This window comes from Callionymus lyra, chromosome 18 (genome assembly GCF_982586985.1).
Source record: "Callionymus lyra chromosome 18, fCalLyr1.hap1.1, whole genome shotgun sequence".
Classification (NCBI taxonomy): Eukaryota; Metazoa; Chordata; class Actinopteri; order Syngnathiformes; family Callionymidae; genus Callionymus; species Callionymus lyra.
The window spans coordinates 15,639,224-15,662,877 of NC_141835.1; the positions used below are offsets into that span (position 1 = coordinate 15,639,224).

At 42.5% G+C, this 23,654-nt stretch overlaps 1 protein-coding gene across 1 annotated transcript in view; it reads right to left on the reverse strand.

Moving 5' to 3' along the window:
- ttll5 (tubulin tyrosine ligase-like family, member 5) overlaps nucleotides 1-23,654 on the reverse strand; it is a 51,704-nt gene that overhangs the window by 9,757 nt on the left and 18,293 nt on the right. The window contains exons 14-29 of the mRNA XM_087780465.1: nucleotides 21,143-21,222; nucleotides 20,628-20,669; nucleotides 19,788-19,889; nucleotides 19,268-19,359; nucleotides 19,147-19,209; nucleotides 18,556-18,683; nucleotides 17,322-17,517; nucleotides 15,740-15,857; nucleotides 14,566-14,712; nucleotides 14,405-14,496; nucleotides 14,182-14,315; nucleotides 13,662-14,117; nucleotides 13,270-13,406; nucleotides 10,366-10,487; nucleotides 3,561-3,738; nucleotides 256-422 (exon numbers count right to left, since the gene is read on the reverse strand). Of these exons, the coding sequence (XP_087636591.1) occupies nucleotides 256-422; nucleotides 3,561-3,738; nucleotides 10,366-10,487; nucleotides 13,270-13,406; nucleotides 13,662-14,117; nucleotides 14,182-14,315; nucleotides 14,405-14,496; nucleotides 14,566-14,712; nucleotides 15,740-15,857; nucleotides 17,322-17,517; nucleotides 18,556-18,683; nucleotides 19,147-19,209; nucleotides 19,268-19,359; nucleotides 19,788-19,889; nucleotides 20,628-20,669; nucleotides 21,143-21,222 (2,254 nt within the window). The remainder of the gene's footprint in view (nucleotides 1-255; nucleotides 423-3,560; nucleotides 3,739-10,365; nucleotides 10,488-13,269; nucleotides 13,407-13,661; nucleotides 14,118-14,181; nucleotides 14,316-14,404; nucleotides 14,497-14,565; nucleotides 14,713-15,739; nucleotides 15,858-17,321; nucleotides 17,518-18,555; nucleotides 18,684-19,146; nucleotides 19,210-19,267; nucleotides 19,360-19,787; nucleotides 19,890-20,627; nucleotides 20,670-21,142; nucleotides 21,223-23,654) is intronic.

Below are 23,654 nucleotides of genomic sequence, written 5' to 3' on the forward strand. Positions count from 1 at the left end.
TATCTCCAAACCAAACAGGATTTGCATGGGACGTGGAGCCGCGGCCCTTCCACTGAACCAAACTGTGTTTACCATCCAGGCAGAAATCAGGCCTGTGATGGGGTTGTTTACTCAACAGCCGGATACGCCGCACAGCCAAAAGCACTGCGAGCACATACTCTAACTCTCATTAGCATTAGCCGTGTCCTCTTGAACCCATGCGCTCGCTTTCAGCTGTGTGGGATTTAGGCAGCAGTCGGGAGTAAATACTCTTACTTGATGAGGCGCTTAGTTTTCCTGCTCTGGCTCTCTCTGGCTGTGCTGGGTGGTTTAGGGGGAAGAGCTGGATTGACACACGCCGACATGAGGCCGCTGTTGTGTTGAGGACAAAAGTGACCCTTTGAGGGGTTGTTCAGGGCGATCGTCGGCTCCGAGCGTTGGACCTACGAAACAAAACAGACTTTTTTTAACATCCATGATGTTGCCTTTCACAGAGTTGTTAGAATAAAACGCACTTTACTTTTACATCTGATTTCCAGTCTTAACAATCTCATCTACATATTTTATTCAATAGTTAGTCTCATTTATAATGATAGTTCACTGAATTAAATCATTTTTTGACAATTGAAGTTGTGCTGTGAGCGATTTACTATACTGTTTTCATGTTTAATGTTTGTCAATCATGAGTATAATTTGTGTGTTTTGCTTTTATTAAAAAGAGATTAATCACACAATCCAATCATGTTTTGGTTGCGAGTTCTGTCGTGTCCCTGAACGTCCCTAAAAACACGATAAGACCTCTAAGCACTGCTGGATTCCTTCAGTGTCGACACACTAATGAGCTTTCGCTTTCCTGAAGCCGAGGTCAACTGCTCCACGTCACTATCCGACATGACATCATTGAGAAATAGCGGCTTCATTAGGACGATGGTTTTAAGAGCAATTGATAACTTAAAGAGAGAATTCCCAACGTTATTTGTTTACACAAGTTCTCTTCAAAGGGCCAAAGACTGTTTTCTTACTGACCTAATATTTCAGACTTGCGCCGCTGAATGCTCTGCATACATTCCTTCCACGTCTCACGTCTATGCCATTTTCTCCGCAGCTTTATACGGCTATCTTTCCTGCTAATGTTTTTTTTTTGGTTTGGGCCCTTCAAAGGCCTGCTGGTGTGACGGGGCCTATCTGATGTAATTGCTGCTTTGATAAATGAGAAGCTGAGTTTCCAGGTTAGATGGCCTACGGCATGATGGGGCCAGGAGGGGCACCTTTGTTAGGCTGCCAGGTGGACCTTGGCCAAGCCGGTGAAGGAGCCGCACAGTCTGCACCCAATAACTGGGACGAGGATCCGAGTGCCGGAACAGCCCGCTGTCTATTTCTCTCACTTACAGAGGACGTGGTAATGTGTAGAGGGACGGCGGGGGAAACTACCTTCAAGTGCATTCCCGACAGGACCAGCTATGTGCTGGGAAAACCGTCTAAGGTGCCACAGCATTTAATTCCTATGAGACGCTTAAAATCACCTATACAATAATGTCCTAGTTGAGTTTGTAAACTCAAACGGGGATATCAATACCAATAACACAAGTCGACTAAATGTTTTGAGGGATGCCAAATGTCACACGCTTAGCACGTTTCTAGCTACATCTGTAGTACCATAGTAACTCTCCAGTGGAAAGGTTGATTAATTAGATGAAGCTACAATTCTTCCTCTCTGATCAGCCATTTTGAGCTTCTACTTACTTTAGACCCCCCAGCAGCATGAGCTGATTTTTGATGTTATGACTTCAAAGACAGTGGGAGGTTTCTGGATACCAAATTACGTTTATTGTGATTGTTAGCTCTCTCAATTGATCTGGGAGAACATCTTTAACCCTTGTGTTGTCTCTGGGTCAAGGTGACCCGTTGCCTGTATATAACCGTGTTTGAGGCATCCCTTGTGTTGCCTCTGGGTCAAGGTGACACGTTGGCTGAAAATAACCGTGTTTGAGGCATCCCTTGTGTTGCCTCTGGGTCAAGGTGACCCGTTGGCTGAAAATAACCGTGTTTGAGGCATCCCTTGTGTTGCCTCTGGGTCAAGGTGACCCGTTGGCTGAAAATAACCGTGTTTGAGGCATCCCTTGTGTTGCCTCTGGGTCAAGGTGACCCGTTGGCTGAAAATAACCGTGTTTGAGGCATCCCTTGTGTTGCCTCTGGGTCAAGGTGACACGTTGGCTGAAAATAACCGTGTTTCAGGTACCCCTTGTGTTGCACTCTGGGTCAAAGTGAATGACCTCCCTGACCAACAGAAATATATATGCAGTGGCAGGGCACTCCTGTACTTGGCAAGGTCAGTTTTGACCCGATGCAGTAACTGGGGTGTACTCAGAAAATAAAGGACGACAGGAGGGTTACGAAGAAACTGCAACTGTGACCCAACCTGGCAAAGGATGAAGAAAATGGATGGATAGGTGGAAAATAGTTTGCAAGGATCTGAAGAATCATAAGCATGAGACATTACATCTTGCGTCATCATCGTTGAATAACTTCCTGCATCACATTTTCAAGATCCACTTTCCTCCACAACTAGGCCAGCTACTGAAACCGCACCGTGATGAATCAATCTAGCCCTCAGAACCCTTGGTCAGGCTCGACTAAAGCAATGCGGTTCCTGCAAAATTCATATCCCGACATTTTAATTGTGACCTCAAATGGAGAACTGTAACGGAGCGATGCCGAAGCCCATTAATGGAATCTCACTTGTGCATTCCACAATGACTCATGGTCCAATATAAGCCCAGTGAAGTCACTATGCCAAACAATGCAGTCTTGGGGTAAAGAGTCATGTTTGGCTTTCGAGGAATGAGCTTCTGCTGGGGAGGAAGTTCCTGATAGAGACCAGTGAGGCCGTTGGAGATGATGTAGGACACATATTTTGTCAATGAGTGAACAGCGTTAATTTCGTTTGACTCTTGATGCACCTTGTAGCGTCTACTTTCAATTTAAGGAATTATGTGTATAATCTAAGAGCCAAATTAAATATAATCAGGGACCTTAAATGCCACCCTTGTCGGTATTTTGAAAATGAATATTTTAGCACTTCAGTAGTTGTACTTTACCACCGATTCTGCCCCATAAGGAAAGTCGGTATATATGTTTGTAGTTTAAACGATAATGTAATTGGTTTGTTAATTAATAAGTCAAGCCAACAGCGTGTCTGGATTTCCCTTCTTGAGAGATCACTATACCAGTGTATAAAAAATAAAACGAAGAACACAAAGCCAAAATTCTCGACCCCCACAAATTGTTCAAAAAGGCTTAAATCGGATTTATTTTAAGATTTTGTAGAAGCTTTTGTGTAAAATCATGAGATTATAATTTGTTAAACCACAGGTCAGCAGCAAAATACAATCAAAAGAAAAAATGTATTATTAAATTAAGTGTTGTTAAATTTAGTTTGGTATGTCTTTTGTTGTGTTTGCCATTATTTATCTTATTATTTTTCGGAGAGATGTATTTTTCCAGTAACATTGAATTACTCTTGAAAGTCGGTGTGTTGTACCTGCTCATGTTACCATCATTCATCTGATATTTCAAGGTACCTGTTGTGTGCAGGGGCTCAGATCCACCAGCTGTCGCTGCCGGAGTTTCTGCTGCTGCAGCTGCTTGATGGCGAAGTGCAGCTGGTAGCTGCCCGGTGTGACCTGGTGTTTAGGGTCGACCGCCGTCACCAGGCTGGAACCGCTCTGCGTCGGTCCCTCCTTCAGACTTGGCGTTAAGCTGTGAAGGAAGAAAAAAACAAGCTGTGGAATGGTCGTCGAGATTCAAGATAACCGTATCAACGCAAAGACAGTCGAGTAATTTGATCAACTTTCCTCGACCAGACGGTTGAGTGAAAGAAGAGAAAGCCAGCCAGTCAAAGAATGTGCCTGAAAAAAGGAATACTTTTTTTTTTCCTCAGTTTTCAGTTTCTCCAGAACTTCTGGTTCCATTCATATCACTAAACCACAACCTGGAATTTTAAACCTTTTGACACACTCCACAGGTTTGTAACTGGATTATCTGTCATAAGTACTAATCCTGTTATAGTCCTTTTCTCACTTCGGAGATGGCTGAAGAAACCTGTCGTCCGGCCTTTTCAGAAACGATTACACTCAGCTAAAGCAGATTTCCGAGTTTCTACGCTAAAGCCAAACTGGATTCTCGATGGCACAACAGGTCCCGAAGTCAGCGTTGAATACTGGGCATGTGTGTTGTGGCCAGAGGGAAAAATTCCAGAGCATGGAAAGACAAGAGAGCCATGAATATCTTAAGAAGTATAATTACAAGAACATTTGGAGATTGAGGTAGGAACTTCAGGGAGCCACATGGCGTGGCTCTACCTTTTCAGTGTTTCATTACCTACCACCTTTATGGGGCCAGCTACACAGGGTTAAAGGCAAAGAAAATCCTTAATACTTCCTCTTCAGAACTTTGCTGTATATGAAATGGTTCTTCCTTACTAGAGCTCTTTGTCTTTTGGGCAACAACTAAGTAAGGCTAGTACGTTTATCAAAGAATCATGAATGTGAAGATCTTCAGGAAACTGTCAGAAGTGACTGGGACCGACATTGGACCCAAAACCTTTACTGCTTTATTTGGCATTTCTGCTCTGCCTCTAACCAAACTCCCAAAATATTTAATAGCTTTCACAAAATTACTGGACCAGCGCCTAATTTTGACAACGTGGAAATCATCAGCACTGCTATCACACACATCATGGTTGAAAAAGGTGCTCGGCAACTTGAAATTGAAAAAAAAAAAAAAAGACGACACACTGTAAGAGAGTATACTCTACTGTACACCAAGAACTTTTTTATTTTATATTTTGTTTATCGTAAATTTTCTTTTGTTACTGTTCCAATGTAGGGTTCAAGTTTCCAAGAGCGCCATGAAACAAAGTGTCCAAGTCCCCTTTATAGTTAGCGGATTCTCACCTCTATCGCCATGGAAACCAACATAAGGCAACTTAAATTGTTTTATTGTGAAGCATATATTTCTTCAAAGATGGTGGATCCACTTACAGATGCACCAGTTGGTCACTAATAATAAAGCACTTGAACCATCTGTGCGTGTCAAGATAGATGCTGTGAAATCATGTTATTAAATGATGATATTATTCTTGTTTTTCACAACTCAGGCTATTTTGATTTCAATGGAAGTTACTATTTTAATCCACAATAAATCACCCACAACTTGGGATTCAGCAATTATTGAGCACTATTCTTTTGTGGCTATCAGTCATCAGATCTTAGTTAACCGCTTGGATAAATTAAAAATGTAGTGTATTACTAGGTTTTTTAAGGCACTTTAGAATCAATACAACTTCAAAAAGAAGTGTTGGGTGGATTTTTGTTGATGATTGTCATATTAAAGGAACATTTACATTTCAAAAGTCTGATCTTCTTTCCTACAAAGAGATCCAACAGGTAGGAAACTACCTTATAACAACATGCTGACCTGGTTTGCTCATTGGTTTTCGCAACCGTCATCTGTTGATTTTACTGAGCAGTGCTTCTACTTTAAGTTTCCTCTTACATTTAAAGGGGGAGTCCCGAAAGAAAAAAATCTTGTGAGAGAAAACCACCTGTAAATTTGAAATATCAGCTCAGAGTCCTCACGACTGAAGATGCCCCACTGACCCATCTGTTCGTCTCACGCTACAAATCTATCCATGAAAGTTTATTCACACAGTCCAGCCTGTAGTTCGGGGGTATTCCCCGCTACTTGTCCAACATCAACTAGACCGTCTCAAACATGGTTGAGGTCATGACCAAGAGACTCTTCCCGAGAGTCCATTGACTTTGTTTGAGACTTTTTAAGATGATGTGAATGACTTTAAGCTAGAATCAATTTTACCATGACATCTTATTCAAGCATGACAAATAGTTTTTGAGACGGACGGACAAACAAACTCTCTAACAGAGTCATAAGCTCCATGGCAAGACAAGGGGCCGCACATGTATCCGGGACTCTCATGTCCAGCTCCTGCTCGTGGGTGTCAGCTTACTTCCTGCAGTGCTCTGCAACTTTTTAATTCTGCCCAGCACATGTGCAGCATTAATCCGGCCGTGGCGAACGTGGGAACGACGGACACGGCGATGAAATCATGGCACGGTATCTAGATTTCAGCCCCGCTCAGTGTAAACATCAGCAGATTTGTGAGTTTTAAGTCATTTGTTAATGTTTGTTGGCTGACGCGGTGTGCTTGGTATGCCTCGTGACGGGTCATCCCACCACTGATCCCGTCTCATGCCTGCTCTTAGACCAAACAGATGTACAACGTTCAATAGCATCATCCCACAATCGCATGCAACGCGGGTGGTGGCGAGGTCATTTCTTCTCGGGTTCAAAGACACCGACAAACTTTGCTCATAGAGTGTCTGGCTAGGGGGCCATTTACTCTACTTATGAATTTAGAAGCTGATTGTCTGGTCAGCTTTAGACGGTCTTTGATACTCATCTTTTGGTCCCAAGTGAATCTGCCCAGCTGTCTTGTGTCTCTCGTGATCGGCTCACAATAAAAAAGCCGGACAAGGATTCTTAATCACCAGAAATTAACGTGTACTTGAATGTTATGCGGCAACTAAAGGAATGTCTTTGAAAATTTCTGTTCAAACTTTAAAGTCAATTCGCAACAAATATGGGTAAAATATGAGGACATTTTGAATTTAAATGGACACTTTTTTAACCATGTTTGGGGAAAGTAGTGAAACTTTATCTTGTTTTTCGTCCGCTTTACCCATACTTGTAGGGGGGGGGGGCCTCATCAGTGTGTCGCACACCCTCAGGGGAGCCCTAAATAAGCAGTTTGGCGACTATTGGAAGACATTGTCATTTCACTATCCGATAAGTTGACCTCCATTATATTTTATTTGTGGCTCAAGAGTGTTGTTAACCATAAAAAAACAGAATTCAACAACAGAGAGATACTGATTTATCAATCCCTCAGGAAGGTTCCTTTGGTAAATTGGAGTATGTAACTTTAATGGGTCCATAAAGATTCCATTAAATTTTTCTATGACCCCACCTGGAGATGAATCACTCCCCCAACCCTATTCTGGCTGAGAACTATGATGTAAGATTCCGAGGAGCCGATATCACATAACATACTTTAGATGTAATCTGGACATGTACCGGCACCTGCTACGTCGTCACTACGCCGCTCTCCAAGGATAGTTAGTTGCATCTGCTTTCAGTACTCCGCTTGGATTAGCATCAACATACGAAGTACTCGCATATTCTAAACAGATCAGCCTTGTTGGAACAGAAACTGATTGCAGCGATCAACGAGTTCATAGAAGAAAAGTGCAGAGCGTGAGAATCTCTGCTAAAGGTGCACAGATCCCTCCTGACCCCGTCCTTCTTTATATTACCACATCTGGCTCCAATCAGGGCGAGCAAAGTCATCTTTTCTTTAAATTTCAAAAGGGCGGAGGCAGGGGGGAAAAAGGGGAGACATTAAATCCAATTTCAAGGGATCAAAGAAGTTATAAATTCCCTGCAGAAATTTTCTGATTATTTGGGCGGTTGGTCCAGCAAATGGGGCTGTCATAAAATCCTTCTGGAACGCTCCGTACTAACAATATCCGACCAAGTCAAACACCGATCTCGCAAAGTATTGAACAGAACTAAAAATATCTTATGGAAACAGAGTTGTGGAATTTCTCAGCTGCTCTGGAGTGAAAAAAAAAAAAAAAAATCAGAAGCAGAAGGAAAATGCTTCTGCCGCTGTTATGTGTTGAGAGGTCAAAATAACCGCTGAATCGAATCAGCTCTGCTTTCAGGAGTTTCATGACTCCTGTATGACCTTCGACTGAAAGTTACGACTCGAGTTGAAAAGCGCTCAATGGTTTCAACACACTTCTAGCAAAGTAATAATGTTATATTTTCATTCCATTTATTTACTTGACCTCAATAAGTCATATTCCCGTACAAATTAAAATTGTGAGTTAGTTCGTTTGACTCTAGTATTATTTGACCAAGACTGACCCATGGCACAACTCCACTGTTTTCGTGCCAAGACTACTGGTCACAATTTTCTGACCAGAGCAAAAGGGGGTGGAGGGAAGGACCTAATTGAAAAGCTGCTTCTTCCATGACCCAAGTTGGACTCAAGCAGATGGAAAACACTCTTGGGGTCTATAAGGTCTCTATAAGTCAACAAACTTGTTATAAAAAGGACTTGCTCATTTTTCCAAGACCTGGTGAGTGGAACGTGTTTCTTCTGACATTGGGACCCCTGGCAGTCTCTTGACACTCAATGGGTTAAAACTACATTTTATTCTTTTGGAACCATAAAAACAATTCTTCCATCCAGGATCCATGGGAACCGAATGAAAACCATAAACGCTCCAAGAGGTCCGGGGGTTGGAGACAATCAAAGTTAACCATGTGTGTATCAGGACACGCATTTTCGAAATTCACAGCCTGATGATAGTCATTCCAGCGTACCGGGGGTAGGCCGCCCTCTGGAACGCTGACACAGCACACCTGTGAGATCCTGGCGGCGGTGCTTCAAAGGGGCCGCGCTGCTCTTTGTGGAGCGTCGTACTTTCACCCCTGCGGTTGGTAAAACAGTCGGTGAGCCTAACTGCTTCAGTGTGTTTGGAATGAAGCCTTATGTGTGTGTGTGTGAGAGAGAGAGAGCTGCACAGAGACCATCTAAAATTCTTACATTTCTGACTCACACCATGTGGTAATTAAGGTCCTACATATTTAGCACAGGCTGATGATGCTATGGTTGGGTTGTCCCGTTTGGTCCATTGGTTTGCTCTACTTTCAAAAAAAGTTCATTACGATCATGATCACAGCTTGAAGTCTATTTCCTTCCAAATAAAACATATTTTTTTGGACCCACAACCTCCTGTAACCCGGCCCCCCAGTTGAGAACCATTGGTCTCAGATGAAATTCGCATAAGTAAGCATCAGGGTGAAAGGGGTCAACAGTTGAACTGTGCGTTTCATAATACTCAGCCCTCTTCTCCTCTATCTTGTGTCAACAGGACTTTCAGAGGGAGAGTCTCCCAGTCCACCTCAGTGGGTGTTGAAACTGCAGCCAGCGTGTTTCACACACTCTCGGCAGTCAGTGGCAGCCAGCAGCTAGAAAGCCTCTCCACCCCACAAAGGGCAATTTAACAACAAGCCCACAGTCAGCCCCGGCTAACCAGAGGGGGTTTGCTGGCAGTCCACGATCCATCCCCGAAGACCAACAATCCTCGATCTAAAACAGACCACTAGAAGAAGGATGTGGGGGTCCATGGAGTGTGACTAAGCCGCCATTGCTGGCTCTCGCTATAAGAACCTGGAGCGACAAGAGAGTTCTCAGTCATCGGGACAACAATCATTGATTTGGTAATATTCTCCAAGTTCAGCACAGAACAATCATGGAACAATGACTCATCTGTGTGTCAGCAACTCAGAACAACCACCACAAATCATAGATTTCGTTCCTCAGAGAGATGCCAAAGGGTCTGGACACACTAGGCCGACATTGCCTCTGTACCGATGACGCCACCAAACATTGAATGTCATCTCCTTTTCCTTTTCTTTATTATTTACACAATAGCTTCCTATCGCTCATCTTATACCATATTGATCATATTAATTCAGGTGTGGATGGCTTTGATTCAGTTATAGATGGCCTTGCAAAAATAGAGACAACATACCTACGCTAAAAAACAACGTCATATCAATCTCTATTTTTCAATCTGAGCAAGGTTTTATCTGTAAACTGTTGTCTAGTTTTGGACTGTCATTATGTAAATTAGTTTTACAAAGTCTCTTTCTGGCAGGCCACAGACACAAAAAGATTTTTTCTTTCCCTAGATTTAGGACTTATTTTTCTCCTTTTTGTGAATATTATTTTTTTTCTGAAACACCTAAAAAGTGCTACAATATCACTTTTTATATTTGAAATATAATACCCCCTGAAACAATTTAGCTTTCATAACTGTGGATGTGTTGGTGCTTGGTTCTGTTTTTCTATTGCTTATTTTGTATGTTATCTTATTTCATTCTTTTAATCTCTAGTGCCTCCACACAAATTCCTATGTTGTGTTTACAACATTTGCAGTAAATGTTTCTGATTCTGACAACATCACTATACTTTTTTAAATTCACATTAAAATCATTAGGCTTTACTTTTGTCCTTCAAACGTTTTTTTTCTTTGTCCAATCATTTTAAGGCTAAGAAAAGAACATTTGCATTCAGTTCAAAGTATTGGACTCCATGAGTAGGACTTCATTCCTATATCATGCAATATAGTTGACTATAAACTGGTGAAGCGTACAAGCAAAAAAGACGCAGACGAAAGCTTTCCCCTCACAGGTGGACCAACAACACACAGAATATCTCTTTGGACTCACCAGGTTCCAGATTTGTCAGCTTGAGTATTCCCTTCGGCTCCGGTGGCAGTTTGTAGGGCCTTTGAGCCAAGAGCGAAGGTTTCCCGGTTCAACATCCTGCTGGCCAAGTTCAGACTGCTCAACTATGAAACACAGATTCATCATGTTAATAAAATTTGTATTTTCGGTGTTTAGATAGACTTTATGTGTTTTTTAGTGGATCTTTCCTGAGACTCTTGGACACATTAATATGCAAATGACATGAATGTCCTTCAGAGTCTTGATCTAAAAGACTTTTCAGCCAACCATGCCGTCTCAAGGACCTCGATCAACACGCTCTGGCCTGTCTTCTTAAATATCTGGGGGTGAAAAGTACACAACAGCTCACAACAGAGTCAGTCTCTGCTCAGCTCAGGACCCAGGTGGTCTCCTCCCCCCAACGCTTATCACAACTTGACAGCCAAAACTGTTTACAACCACATCAGCGCTGCCTCCGCTCCGGTCGTGCAGCGAGTCCACCAGAATCACACCTCTGTGCTGCTTTGTTGATTTAGCATCCCTCCGTGTAGCGCCTGGGCTCCCGACACATAGAGCCGTGAAGCTGCCAGGCCTTATGGGACGTGAAGATTTGCCTCCATGTGCCGAGTGGTTACACAACGCTTTACACTTCTCACCGGCCCTGCGCCGGGTTTGATATGCCAACAGGAATCACATGTTGACGTCTGAACGCTGCCTTCGCTTTAGCTGTCAAAAGTCAATTCTTGGAGTGAGCGAGCGGGGGAAACGAGAAACACAAATGTCACGCTGTGTTATTACGTCAAGTCTGTGGAGTTTGTATGTGTCACGCTGAACACGGAGCGAAACCTGCTGGGTAATTGCCATGTTGTCCGACGGCGTTACGGCGCGTTTGACGGTAAGATCCGTTGACGGAATAAACTGACGCACATGATAATGTGCATGTTTTAGTTTGCTACACTTTCCTTGCAAACAGATATCTTCAAGCTAGCTTAGCAACAGCACCTTAGTTGCTAAATCTGACAGGATCCATGATCCAATGGCTTTATGGCACCAGCTCACACCTCAAAACCACCTTAAATATCTTCTCAATATCTTTACGATACTTTGTATCTTGGCAGTTCAATTGTGAACGGGGAGGTAGATGGCATCAAGTTCTTTTCCCAGAGATATCCAATCCCAACATTAAACCTCCTGAATCCAAAGTTGTTTTTTCTCATTCCAAAGAAGCTCATTTTCATGCAATCACTGAATCCCACTCATCCAGATGAGCCCCATGGGACACGAGGAACCACGAAAACATTTTTCGTAAATGAGTATCAGTTAATAGTCATCGGAGAAATTAGCTCCAATGTTAATGTAATCATTATGTAGCCAAAATATCTTACTAGCAAAATGACAAAGTGTACGAGAAGTGTGATCCATTTCTCAGATTCGACTTAAGAAAGAGCTTTTTGTTGCTGGAAACCTACTATAGTGTGAGTAGCACTAGTGTCTCAATAAGGGGAAGAATAAGGGTATTATTGTTTGGGTGTAAATAATGGTTCCTTATACTACAACCAAGAAAACTATGGTGGAGCGCAGGGAAATGTTTTCGGCCACCAGGTTACCTTGAACCAGAGGCAACACGAAGGGAAAGGAAGAGCACCTGATTTAGCTTATTATTAAAGATTAATCTGACGTAGCTGATCAGAATTGATCAACTTATTTAATGGTAAGATCGTGGTAACCATACATTTTGGAGGTAAATGCAGAGACTGGCAAGTGTGTCAAAATCCTATTATATTCAGAAAGTTTGAGACGAGCTGAAGGCCCGATTAAACACAACAAACTAGAATGAGTGACAATATTGGGAAACCTTTTAACATGTTGTTCAGAAAAAACGATATTAAATGTTTTGAAATGTCTCAGTTGCACGACGAGTTCTTAGGACCGGCCAAGTCATGTCGACTGCTCAAGGAAAAATAATATTTAATAGGAATTATCTGTGGTTTGGTGCTATATTTTAGAGCCCTTACATCACTCCAGATGGTGAAGAGTGTGACTTGACTCTTCTGATATCAACGGCACAGTTCGTCACCGCTGAAAAGTCTCCATTAAGCGAAGGCCGCAATTAAATCACCTTTAATCCGATCCCGCAAAAGAACTTCATGTTCTTGACAAGTCACTGCTGTCAACCGCCGCCACGGCCTGCATTAACTCCTTCGCAAACACCTTTCGCAGATGTAGTGATGTGCGGCGGAAAAGGGAAGCTGTAAAAGAGCTCCTTGTGAGGTCCGGGGTGCCATCGTCAGCAACTTTGATAAGAGAAAAACCCAACCGAACAGGAGGCTGAAGAGGCGGGCGGCAAAAAAAAACAAACAACAACAAACCTTTAGTGAGTTAAGATGGTGATGGTGATGATGCTCAGAGGCAATTTGCTGCATTCCTTCATTTATAAGCATCAATTACCACAGAAGTGGCGGCTTGTTAACAATCGACTGAGATCACGCCCCCTGTGGTGATGATGAGACCTCACACGGAGCGAAGGCTTGATGCTGCCCGGGACCTTTGAACGAGCTCCACCCCGACACCAGAGGGGAAGGTACATGAGGCAGCAGCCGGCTAAGGTTAACACCACAGCAAGGGGTCTGGCACTTCAGCAACACTTGTTACAGTACTCTCAAAAGGTGGGTCTAATGTTAGTGGAAAGTCAAAATGGCTGATCGGAAAATCTCTTAGTCTAATGGAAAAGTGGGAAAAAAGCAAAAACAAATCATTTTGTGTAGTAGTGTTTTTTGGAAGGATCTTTATGCCATGTGCACAGGCACATAATTTTTGATTCTTTAAAATATCTATATACATTTTTATACATACTTTTGACCAAAACACCAAAGGCTAAGGTGTCTGGAAGCTTCACAAGTCACCCACCTGTTTGTCGGTCAGCTTCTGCAGAACACTGATGAAAGCTTGGTGGCCGGACTGGGACTGGGCCTGGAGAGAGTTCGCCTCCTTGATGGCGCCCGTCGGGTTGGACTTGGATTTGCCGGAACCTCCCCACCGCACGACTGACGCCAAAGAATGACACACAGGCTTGTGTTAGCAGAGAGGTTCTGAATGTTTGCAGAACTGGACAGGAACTTGAGGCGTAGTCAAATGGTTGTTGGTTTTAGCACAGTGTTAGCATTCTGGTGCCTTCATGACATGACTCGGTGTGAGAGTCACCCCATTTTCCCAACCAATGGCTAACCATTATTAAGAGTTCTACTCTGACCAGAATGGGGACCGCTTTTCCCCCCCATCTTTTTTCACGATGTTCTTACCTTGGCCGGCTGAGGTGGGCCTGCAGAGTTTCTGGCTGTAGACATGTCTGGCATCTGTGATGGAGGTTGTCGCTCCGACATTAGACGAGGATGGAACCCACCTGAGTGTCTGGGTCGTTTGCTCAGGGGACAGTGTGTTGGAAGTAGGAATGTAAATTGCCTTAGCAGTGCGCTGGCTAGGCGAGTAAGCCGGGGGCTCCGTCTGACTTTCCGAATGGGGGTACTGAGATTTGGCGAGGGACTGGGCGTAGGATGGCGGCTGGGGATGAGGGTGGCGGTGCGCCGGAGGGAGAGACGAGTGCTGGCTTGGGGTGTAGGTGAAGCCCATGTGGGATTTGATTTGTCTGACGGCGGCTTGCTGTTTATCAGACAACAAATGGACTTCTGCAAACTTCACTTCTGGTTGGTCCCTGCTCTTGGAAGGTGGCAACTCTGAAGCTCTTGATTCTTCTAGAACTTTAAAAAAAAGATCTTAATAACATCTTAATTGTGGTGATTGCACAGCATAGAGGGAACTCACTTCTGGATTTCTCGCTTAGCTCCCCTCCAGAGGAAACACCTTTTTTAGCGCTCCGGACTCTCGTACCGAGGAAGACGGTGGCTGATTTATTTTTCTGCGTGTAGAACGTGAGCACCTCCTCCAGATCACTTTCGCTGTTGCAAAAAAAAAAAAAGATGTTTTTCGCTGCGAGATTATTCCAGTCATAAAACCACAACCATCGAGACTCCGCCGACAGACCGACCTGGCCACAGAGATATACTCCTCAAACACGCTGGCGTTGACGCAGCTCCGCTCGCCGACGCTCTCAGGCTTTTCCTCCATGTGCTCCGTTTCCTGGAAAGACGAGGAAAGTAAGAACAGCAAGAGGAGAGATGCTGGTGTAGCTGGTCCAGACTGGAGCACCCCGTTGTAGCGGTGGATGAACTCTCCCAGCTGCTGGGACAGGATGCGCCTGCGTTCTTGGAGGGGCAGCTGGTGGTGCGGCAGGACCACCTTCATGTCCTGCTGGAGGTTGCTGGCAGCTCTTCTTAAGAACCTCATCACCAGATCCTGCACCAAAAAAAACGCAACTATTATGAGTTACTGAGCACGAAAAATGGACAATAAAGCGAGTATTTTTTAATCCAGCGAGTCCTTAGGACTCTAGTAGCGAAAAACAATGGACTTGGCATCTTAAAATAGCTGAATGGCACACTTTGAAAAAAGTAATTACAACTCAAGTGTGGATTTAGGAACCATAAATATTATTATTACTTTTTAAAGACTCCGTTAGTTGCAACCATCTCAGTAAGCCATTAAAGACCTTAAGTGCCACTTCAGAAATGGACTCGCCATTGAAATACAGCCGATTTGAACATTTTCAAATGACTTTGTGTGACTCGACTTAGAAATAATAACATTATGTTTAATGTCTAAAGACTCCAGTAACTTCACATATTGGTGCTTGGTTCCGTTTTTCTATTGCTTATTTAACATGTAATATTATTTTATTCTTTTATTCTGTACTGACACCACAAAAAAGCTTATGTTGTGTTTACAACGCCTGGCAATAAAAGTTTCTCAATGAGTACCTTTGACCTCAGTGGCTAAAACCAGTCAGAAGGTTGGTGGAGAATTGTTTAATTTCACTCAATCACCAGAAAAGCACACACAATGAGAAACTGCCAATACGGAGCAATCGTGTCACTTAAAACATTAGTCTCAGTTTCAGACAGTAGAAAACAAGTCATCATCATCATCATCGAACACCGCATCTTTCGGGGGCCCCACAGATCAGAACTGCCTCAGATTGATTTTCCGAGGAGGTTTGAGTTCCCTAATGATGATGATGATGAACGCTATTCCATCGCTCCAGAGAGACTTTCCAATCAGGCCCGGCTTCTACCGCCATCACGTTTTCCTTCTCCTGCGGCCACGGATGCCTCGAACACGAGTCAAAGGGGCCAGATGAGTAACAGAGTAATAATAAGGGGAAATCTGGCGCGTCACATGCACACAATGGAAACGGCGCTCCGGGGAATTCAGCCTCCGTTCATTTATTACAATAAAATTTCTGCATAAGAAAAGACGTTTGTACCATTTGGTCATTGTCCTTCTCCGGCCAAGCCGGGATTGAGTTGGCTCTGCTCTCCGCCAGCAGTCTGTGCTGGACCCGCTGCAGGTACGAGGAGAAGGCCACCCGAGCCTGGACCTTACTGGAGGAGACAAGACAGGAAGTGATGTCATCGTCTGCATCAACTCATTCATATCACTGCGACTGTGGTACGATTCATTTTCTCTGCTTCCTTTGAAAGGGATACTTTACCCAAAATTCAAACTTGACTCATTTTCTACTCACCCTCATGTTGACTAATGGTTGGGATTAATGGTCAAAGTAATCTGTTCCTTTTAAAAAATTATAGACAAAAAAGCAATTTTAATCTGAATCGATTGGTGCTCAGTTCTTCGTCTTCATCCATGTCTGAAATTACACTTAAAAAAATCCAAAAGTATACTGCTTTTCTGTAACGTCCATCTTGTGTTGAATTCCCTACAAGAAATTGTTCTAAAAAATCTTTTAGAAAGTCTACATTTTAGGTTAGGTTAGGTTAGGTAGAACTTTATTGATCCCCTTTGGGAAATTTGTTTTTTTCCAATTAGACACAGCAATACAGCAATTATTCATAAAAATAAAAATAAGAACAAGAACAAAGAGAAATAAAGACAAAGAACAAGATGATACTATCCAAGTCTAAAGATAAAGAACACAATTTTAAAATTGTTTGTGAAATAAGTCCTGGGTAAAGTGCTTGTGATATTTACCAGGAGTACTTCCAGTCTGTATCACTTTTCATTCTTTAAACACTGAAAACAATCTTAAATTATAGACTTGTTTTAGTTTTTTCTGAAATATTTCCTCATGTTAAGGCTTCAATAAAAGAGGGACATTACAGATGAGCAGTATGGAGGTATTTGGATTTTTTAAAGTGAGTCTTTATTGACGAAGATGAAGACAACTGATGTCCAGTCGCTACTTTATAATGAACATACATTTTTGACTATAACTCTAAAATATGAACAGATTTCCCCCGAAAAAATCCCAACCCTAAGTCGACATGAGGGTGAGCAGTCATTGAATGTTTGTCAATTATCATTATTGTTCTTCAAATCCAACGTGACAAAAGCAGGACTCTTTGCGTTGCAGACATAATCCACAAAAGCTCTCTGCAACAATTGACCTGTCACTACCTCTGATGAATCACAGGTTAATGACACTTGGGTCCTTTATGGAAGTGAAAGACGGGTCATAAAAGTAATTGCTCCCTGTTTTCCATCCATGTACAAAGGTATAATCAGGAGCAGGTATTACATAAAGCTAATAGCTGTGGAAACACGGCGTCCCATCCTGCTCAGGTATTAAAATGATCGACTGTCTTCCTGGCCCGATGGAAACAGGTATGGAGGACAAACAATGGCGCAGTGTACTGTGATTTACCAGCGAGCTGCAGTCCTGGCAGCTGCACAGGAATTCCTACAAACTCAGACTTGTTATTGTAATTCCTCCTCAAATTAAAATTTTCGAGGGCATCTGACAGAAGAATGCTGGAATGGAAGGGAGACAACAGCCTCTGCATCAAGGGTCAGAGGTCAGATGTCCTTCGGTCATCATCATGACTGACCTCATGTCCCAGCCCTGCTGAAGGATGCCCAGCAGGTCCACTCTGGGTCTGGACTTGAAGCTGTGGCAGTGATCCAGTGGCCCTACTGCTTGTTTTTCCTGCCGTGTATCGCACTTGAGAACTCGGCTGAGATCCTGTCCTTCCTCTGGAGCAAATCCGTCTTCCTTCTCAGGCGGGGAGGTCCTGGACTCCTTCCCTGGAGTGAGCAGAGGCAAAGAAAGTTGAGGGAGTATCAGCAAGTCAGAGGTGCTGGTGCTTGACAGGACAATGATGGAGTGCATTTTCCTATTAAAGAAAACAACTAAGGTTTTGAATCACTAAAATGTTTAAATCCCTCAAAGGTCTTGAATAAAAAAACAAAAAAGTTTCAAATAATAGTTTGAATTTAAAAAAGTTAGAATCAGAAATAGTTTTAAAACTGAAAAAACATGTTTCAAATTAGAAAAAAAAGGCTTTAATCTGTCTTGAACCTGATAAAAGGTTTGGAATTTAAAAAAAAGTGTAATAACATTTCTGGAATATATGGTAGTTCAATCTTTTTTTAGACTTAAAACATTTTCTTGTACAAGTCAAAAGCTTTTTCTAAACTCAATTTATATATTTTTTATTATATGGGATACAAAACTTTGTTGCATCTTAACTGAAAATAACCCAAAATCCAACTTTCCTGATTCCCTCCAAATGTTTAAGTTTTCCTCTCCATGTTGCAGTAAGTCCCTCATCATGACTATTTTTTAAAGTTATTACTTTATAAAGTTCTTCCCGTCTAAAATCTTGGCGAACGAGAGGTTACGAGAGCAGAGTCCCTTATGACATAATAATGGCTTCACTCCTTCAGCAGGAAGCTGTAACCACGCCCCGCTTTGTTTAAACAACGAGTCTATTGGAGGTGGAGACTTCCGGGATTGACAACGCGAGCCCTGATGGTTGATCAATCACAGCAGAGTGGGCGTGGTTATGTTAAACAAGATTTTATCTCCAGAAAAAACAAGTGTTTTGAGTGGGCGGGGCTTAAGCACATTTTCTATTGGATATATTTCAATGAAAAGAGAGTTTTGTAAAAACAGACACATACTGATGATACAATAGAGTCCAAGATCTATTTAAGACACACTTAAATCAACAGATTAATATAATTTTTTAACAAGTTTTTTTGTGGTATATGGACTGAAGAACCCTTAAAAATAATTCAGCAGCTTATATCTGTGTTTTCCACATTGTGACCCAACAGTACCTGGTCTCCGCTTCCGGCGCCGAGTGCGATGTTGCTGTCTTCTCTTGCGGGCCTCCAGCGTCAGCAGCTTCCTCTCGTACTGAACCGTGTGTTGCGTGTTGTCGGCATGAACATGTCCGTTCATGCTCCTATCAGATCGGACAAAAGATGTCAAGATAATGGCAGTTCAGGTGTGTGCCGAGCACCCCAACAATGCCCACGATCCAGAGGTGACGAAAACACTAGCATTAGATCTAGTTTGATGATCAACAACAAAAACTCCTCGTCCGTCATCGACCCACACCTTCGATCCGTGAGATGTTGTTTCTGTCCAGTGATCTCAGACAAGTGGCAACATTTTCCAGTAGGTATATCCACCTCCCATTCAAGCTCTAATCTCTTATTAGTGTTAACCTGTCCAGATCACACACGTCCAGGACTTAGTTTCCACGGCTAGCATCCCTCAGACAATAGGCGCCACGGAAAAGGTGACTGGTCTTGTCAGCCGCTCCTCTCACCTCCGCGGCGCAGGAGACTAAACAAACGCCACCTTGGAAGTCGCCACCGCAGAGATTTATGCTGTCGAGTCGAGACCACAGTGGAAAAGCTTACCGTCCCTGGAAAAGTCTGTTGGCCAGCATGTAGTTCAGTGATGTCTTGAACTCCAGATATCCACTAGGAGGAAGATAACGAGTGTGAGGTTCCGTCTCTGCGGAGCGTCGCTATTCGGTACCTGTAGAGCTGCCAGGTTTCTGCCGTTGGGAAGATCCGGATGAAACCTCCACGTCTCTCGTACTCCTCCTTCACCCTCCTCAGGACCTTAACCTGGAGACGAATGGCAGTGGGTTTTTAACAATGTAACTTTTATACATTATTCAATTTGGGTAGTGAGAGTGTTACAAATGGAACCACAGAGGTTGTGCGAGTGTGACGAGTGATGGTAGCGAAAGAAAAATCCTAAAAATAATGCAGATTTGGACATAAAGATGGTAAAGATGGTTTTCATTGTCAGGAAATCCACCTTTAAATCACATAAAGAAATAAAAGAAATATCACAAAATATATATTTGACTGTGACGTAAGAAAGTTTTTCCATCTAAACAGAGATGGATGTAGAAATAGTAAACGAACATGTACATAGGCACGAAACTGAGTAAAGATCTGAACATAAAAAACAAGTTGTTTTTTTTTCAATAAAAGAAAAAAAACAATTGGTATAGTGGAGAAATGTTAATGAATTTGTGTGTCTGTACCTCCTCAGTAGTAAGGGTCAATGTGCTGTCTCCTTGAGCTGGTCTGACCCCAAACTTGTCCTTCAGGCTCTCGGTTTCCCAGTTAGAGGAGGCGCTCCGCTGCTGCAGTAAGAATGAGGGTCAGTTAAATGGCCATTTAGATATGAGGGTCTTCCCTTCTCAGTTGAAAACATTCACATAGGACGCATTGTTGGGGTCATCCTATCACTTGGAAGAGCAGAATAATAAACAAGAATCTAATATATTTGAATTCTTCTCCACCCTTTTCTCTACTGAGAACCATGGTCTCCAACTCGCTGGGAAACTAGAAAAATGCTGCTGTTCTTTAAACGTATCAATATATGGAAACTGCTCCTCGTCTTCGTCACGAACGCAGCAGTTGTCAGAACATGTTGGCATCTCTGGCCGTCTGCACGACTCCGCCGTGATTGACAGCTCTGGCGTGCGGTTTGGAAGCGACACCGTTCAACACGGGTACGACCTCGAAGCATTCGCGGAGGGATTACGTGCAATTTGTCTGCCGCGGTCGCCGCCATCTAAAGCCGTCCAAGAAGTGACGAGGCCCCTAAGCCCAGCCAGAGACTGGGGGGGACAAGACGGTCACTGGCCCGTGGAGGTCTAGAATCTCCATTTGCAGCTGGTGCAGTGCAGTAATGGGGGGGGCCAAGTTTACTAATGTAATAAAAAAAGGAATCCATTAAGACATTAGAAATCAATACGCGCCGTCTGCCTGTCACGATGACAAATGGGGGAGACACATAATCAAATAAACCCGGGGAGAGCAGTTTTTCAGCGGTGACATAAGAACCAGAACAAAGTGATTGAAGGAGCAAAACCTACCAGGCGGACGTTTGCTGTGGATGACGGTGCAGAAAAGGGTTTCTAGGAGCAACAGAGGAGGAAGGAGAAGAGTTCTGAATGACTTTTAAAACACAAAAATAGTCATGAGAAGAAACAGGCAGAGGTTTAACAAACAAAATATAGCGAGATAATAGAATAATATGGATGATCTTCTTGTCTACAAACATACTTTTGTTCTCTTCCTTCACTCCTTTTTTCATGGTATTTCCATATCTAATGTATTATTTGTCCCCCGATTGCTTACATATATATTAAGATTAATGTTCATCATCATCAATGTTACTGTGAGGGAAAGCAGGAAATTAGCAGTAGAAATAGAAACTGTTGAGAAAGCGTGTTTAGTAATGCAAAAATAATAGTTTATTTAAATTTGGGCAGGTACAAGTTTTTGACATCTAAAAGCAATGTTGTGAATTATGACCAGGACTACTGGCCAAGTATGAGTTCTGGTGTTTATCTAGAGAGACTGTGGCAACATTTTCAGGGTGTTGTACCTGTGGCCGCTGCTGTTTAGGGTCGGCTGAAACTCGGTCAGTGCGTGCTTGTTTTGACGTCGGATCCTGACACACAAGACCTGGCAAACGCACACAACATCATGAATGAGTTCCACACAACGCTGATGCAACAAACTGCATAACAAGGAACATCTTGAGGAGAAGGATCGAGAGTTTGTTGTCGCACAAGCGCGCCCCCCCCCCCCCCTTTCTCGTCACATCTTGAGTGCATCTTCGTGTTGAAGTCGAGGGAGAAGGGTGGGTCTTGTTGGATTGTATTTGCCCCCCAATGAGAGCTCCCCACCCCGTAACAGATCACAAGTTGCCACCACAAGCCCTGGTTCTGCAGGTGGACGTATTGACAGGTCTTAGCTGGAGGTTATTTCCGACCCGCAATTATTACAAACACACGACTGGAGCCGACAGATGCCGCTAGTATTTACAGCTCTGGGATCTAATCCAAGCGTGATCAGTCCAGAGGGAAGGTATTAAAGATAGCATAGTGCTGTTGAAGATAGATTAAAAAGTTCATGTTCCTCATCTTGTCTTTTTTTTTCTTTCTTATCTTCAATTATTTACCCATTTCAATGTTTGTTCTCCTTTAAACCAACCAAGAAAATAATGATCAGAGTAAAATAAATGTGTTTCTTGTTATATCTACATTTATATTTATCCTGTACTAATGTAATATATACTTACAATTTCAATTGAATTTTTTTAAAGTGTCATATCATCACAAAGTCAGTTTACAGTTTAAGTAAGATTATATTGGAGAAAAGAAAAACTCAGGGAATCAACAATGAGGGAATCACCCTGTGATTATGAGGAGGAAAAACTTCCTTTTATAAGGAAGAAACTTCGAGCAGAACCAGACTCAGTGTGGATGGCCTTCTACTGTGATCGGCTGGGAGGGTTGGAGAAAAGAGTGAGGGAGTATAAAGTGAGAGAGAATTGTGTAATAGCAAGAATCTAATTTAGCTTCAGTCATATAATAAATTGTTCAAATTAAAGATTTCCAGATGATTATCAACTAAAGCTCAACAAATGGTCATAATAAAAATTATTACCATTATTAATCCATTTGTTATTTCTATATTTATAATGTTTTTCACTCTGTTGCTGAACCCACAAAGAGAGGACTGAGAGTGAAGCTGGACTATTCCTGCACGTGTGGACTACAGCAGTTTCCATATCCCCGTACACAGTATTGTTTCTCGCAGCAGAACTCCTGTACGATTAAATCTGCGTCAAAAATATTTTGGTTTCGGAACATTTCTCTCGAGCTTTTCCACCTACTTCTGTCCTGCACGTGCCTGTCCGGACTCTCCGACATGGAAAGTGAAAAACCTCATTTCAACAGTGGAGCATTAGTATCTGTGATTCATCTAAATCTCTACTTCACTTGATTCGCCATTATAAGCATGAAAGTGGTTAAATATAAGTCTGCTTTATTTCATGTCAGTGTGTCGTCACGCACGTAAATCAACAGCAAAACTTATCAACTCTCAGTGTGAAGTCAGACACAATGTGACCAGCGAGTTCAAAGTGTCAAGTGTTTGTGAGACAATGTTTTCCTACATTCCACAAGTCCAAAATAGCTGTGTGGCCTCATAATAGAAGCTGCGGTGCAGAACAAATAAACCACAACAGTAATTTATTAATACGACGTGAAGTGGCAACAAGCAGTCTGGCGTCGCTCGACGTCTATTTAGACTGATGAAGTGATCTTAGAAATCAAGTGATTCATAACCAACATGAATGAAAGTCTAGAGGGGAGGATTAAAGAGAAAGAAAAAATGAAAGGCCATTTTGAAATAACGTTATTTAAGTTTAAATGATGGTCAGTGGAGGTCATGCGAAAGACAAAAGCCGCGGATGAAAAGAGAACACATATGTTTGGATGGAAATACACATAGTGTGGATGAATAAAAGAATGAATGTACATGCATATAGATAGTTGGTCATACTTTTAGATGTCTGGACATACATACATATAGATGGACATAAATCTTGATAGTTGGACATGCATAAAGTTGAACATGCATATGGTTGAACATACATATAGATGTCTGGACATACATAAAGATGTACAAACATAAAGATTGAGGAACATAATTATTTTTTATGATTTTATGTCCCATGGATTGATGGATGGAAAAACAGATTGCTAGATGGATGAATGGATTGATTGACAGACACATGTAAGGATATGCACAAAGATCAATGGAGAGACCAACGGATGTAGGGATAAACAAATGGATAGATGGATGAATGAGAGGATGGATGGACATACACATAATGGATACATGTATTATGGACGTGCACAGAGACCAAGAAGCCTACATATGGAGGGATGGATATACATATGGATGAGTAAACATATGGATGGATGGATGAACATACATATGAAAACTTGATAGATGGAAATAGATATGGATGGGTGGATGGAGGGACATACGTATGGATGAGTATACAATTGGCTGGATGGATGGATGGATGGATGAACATACAT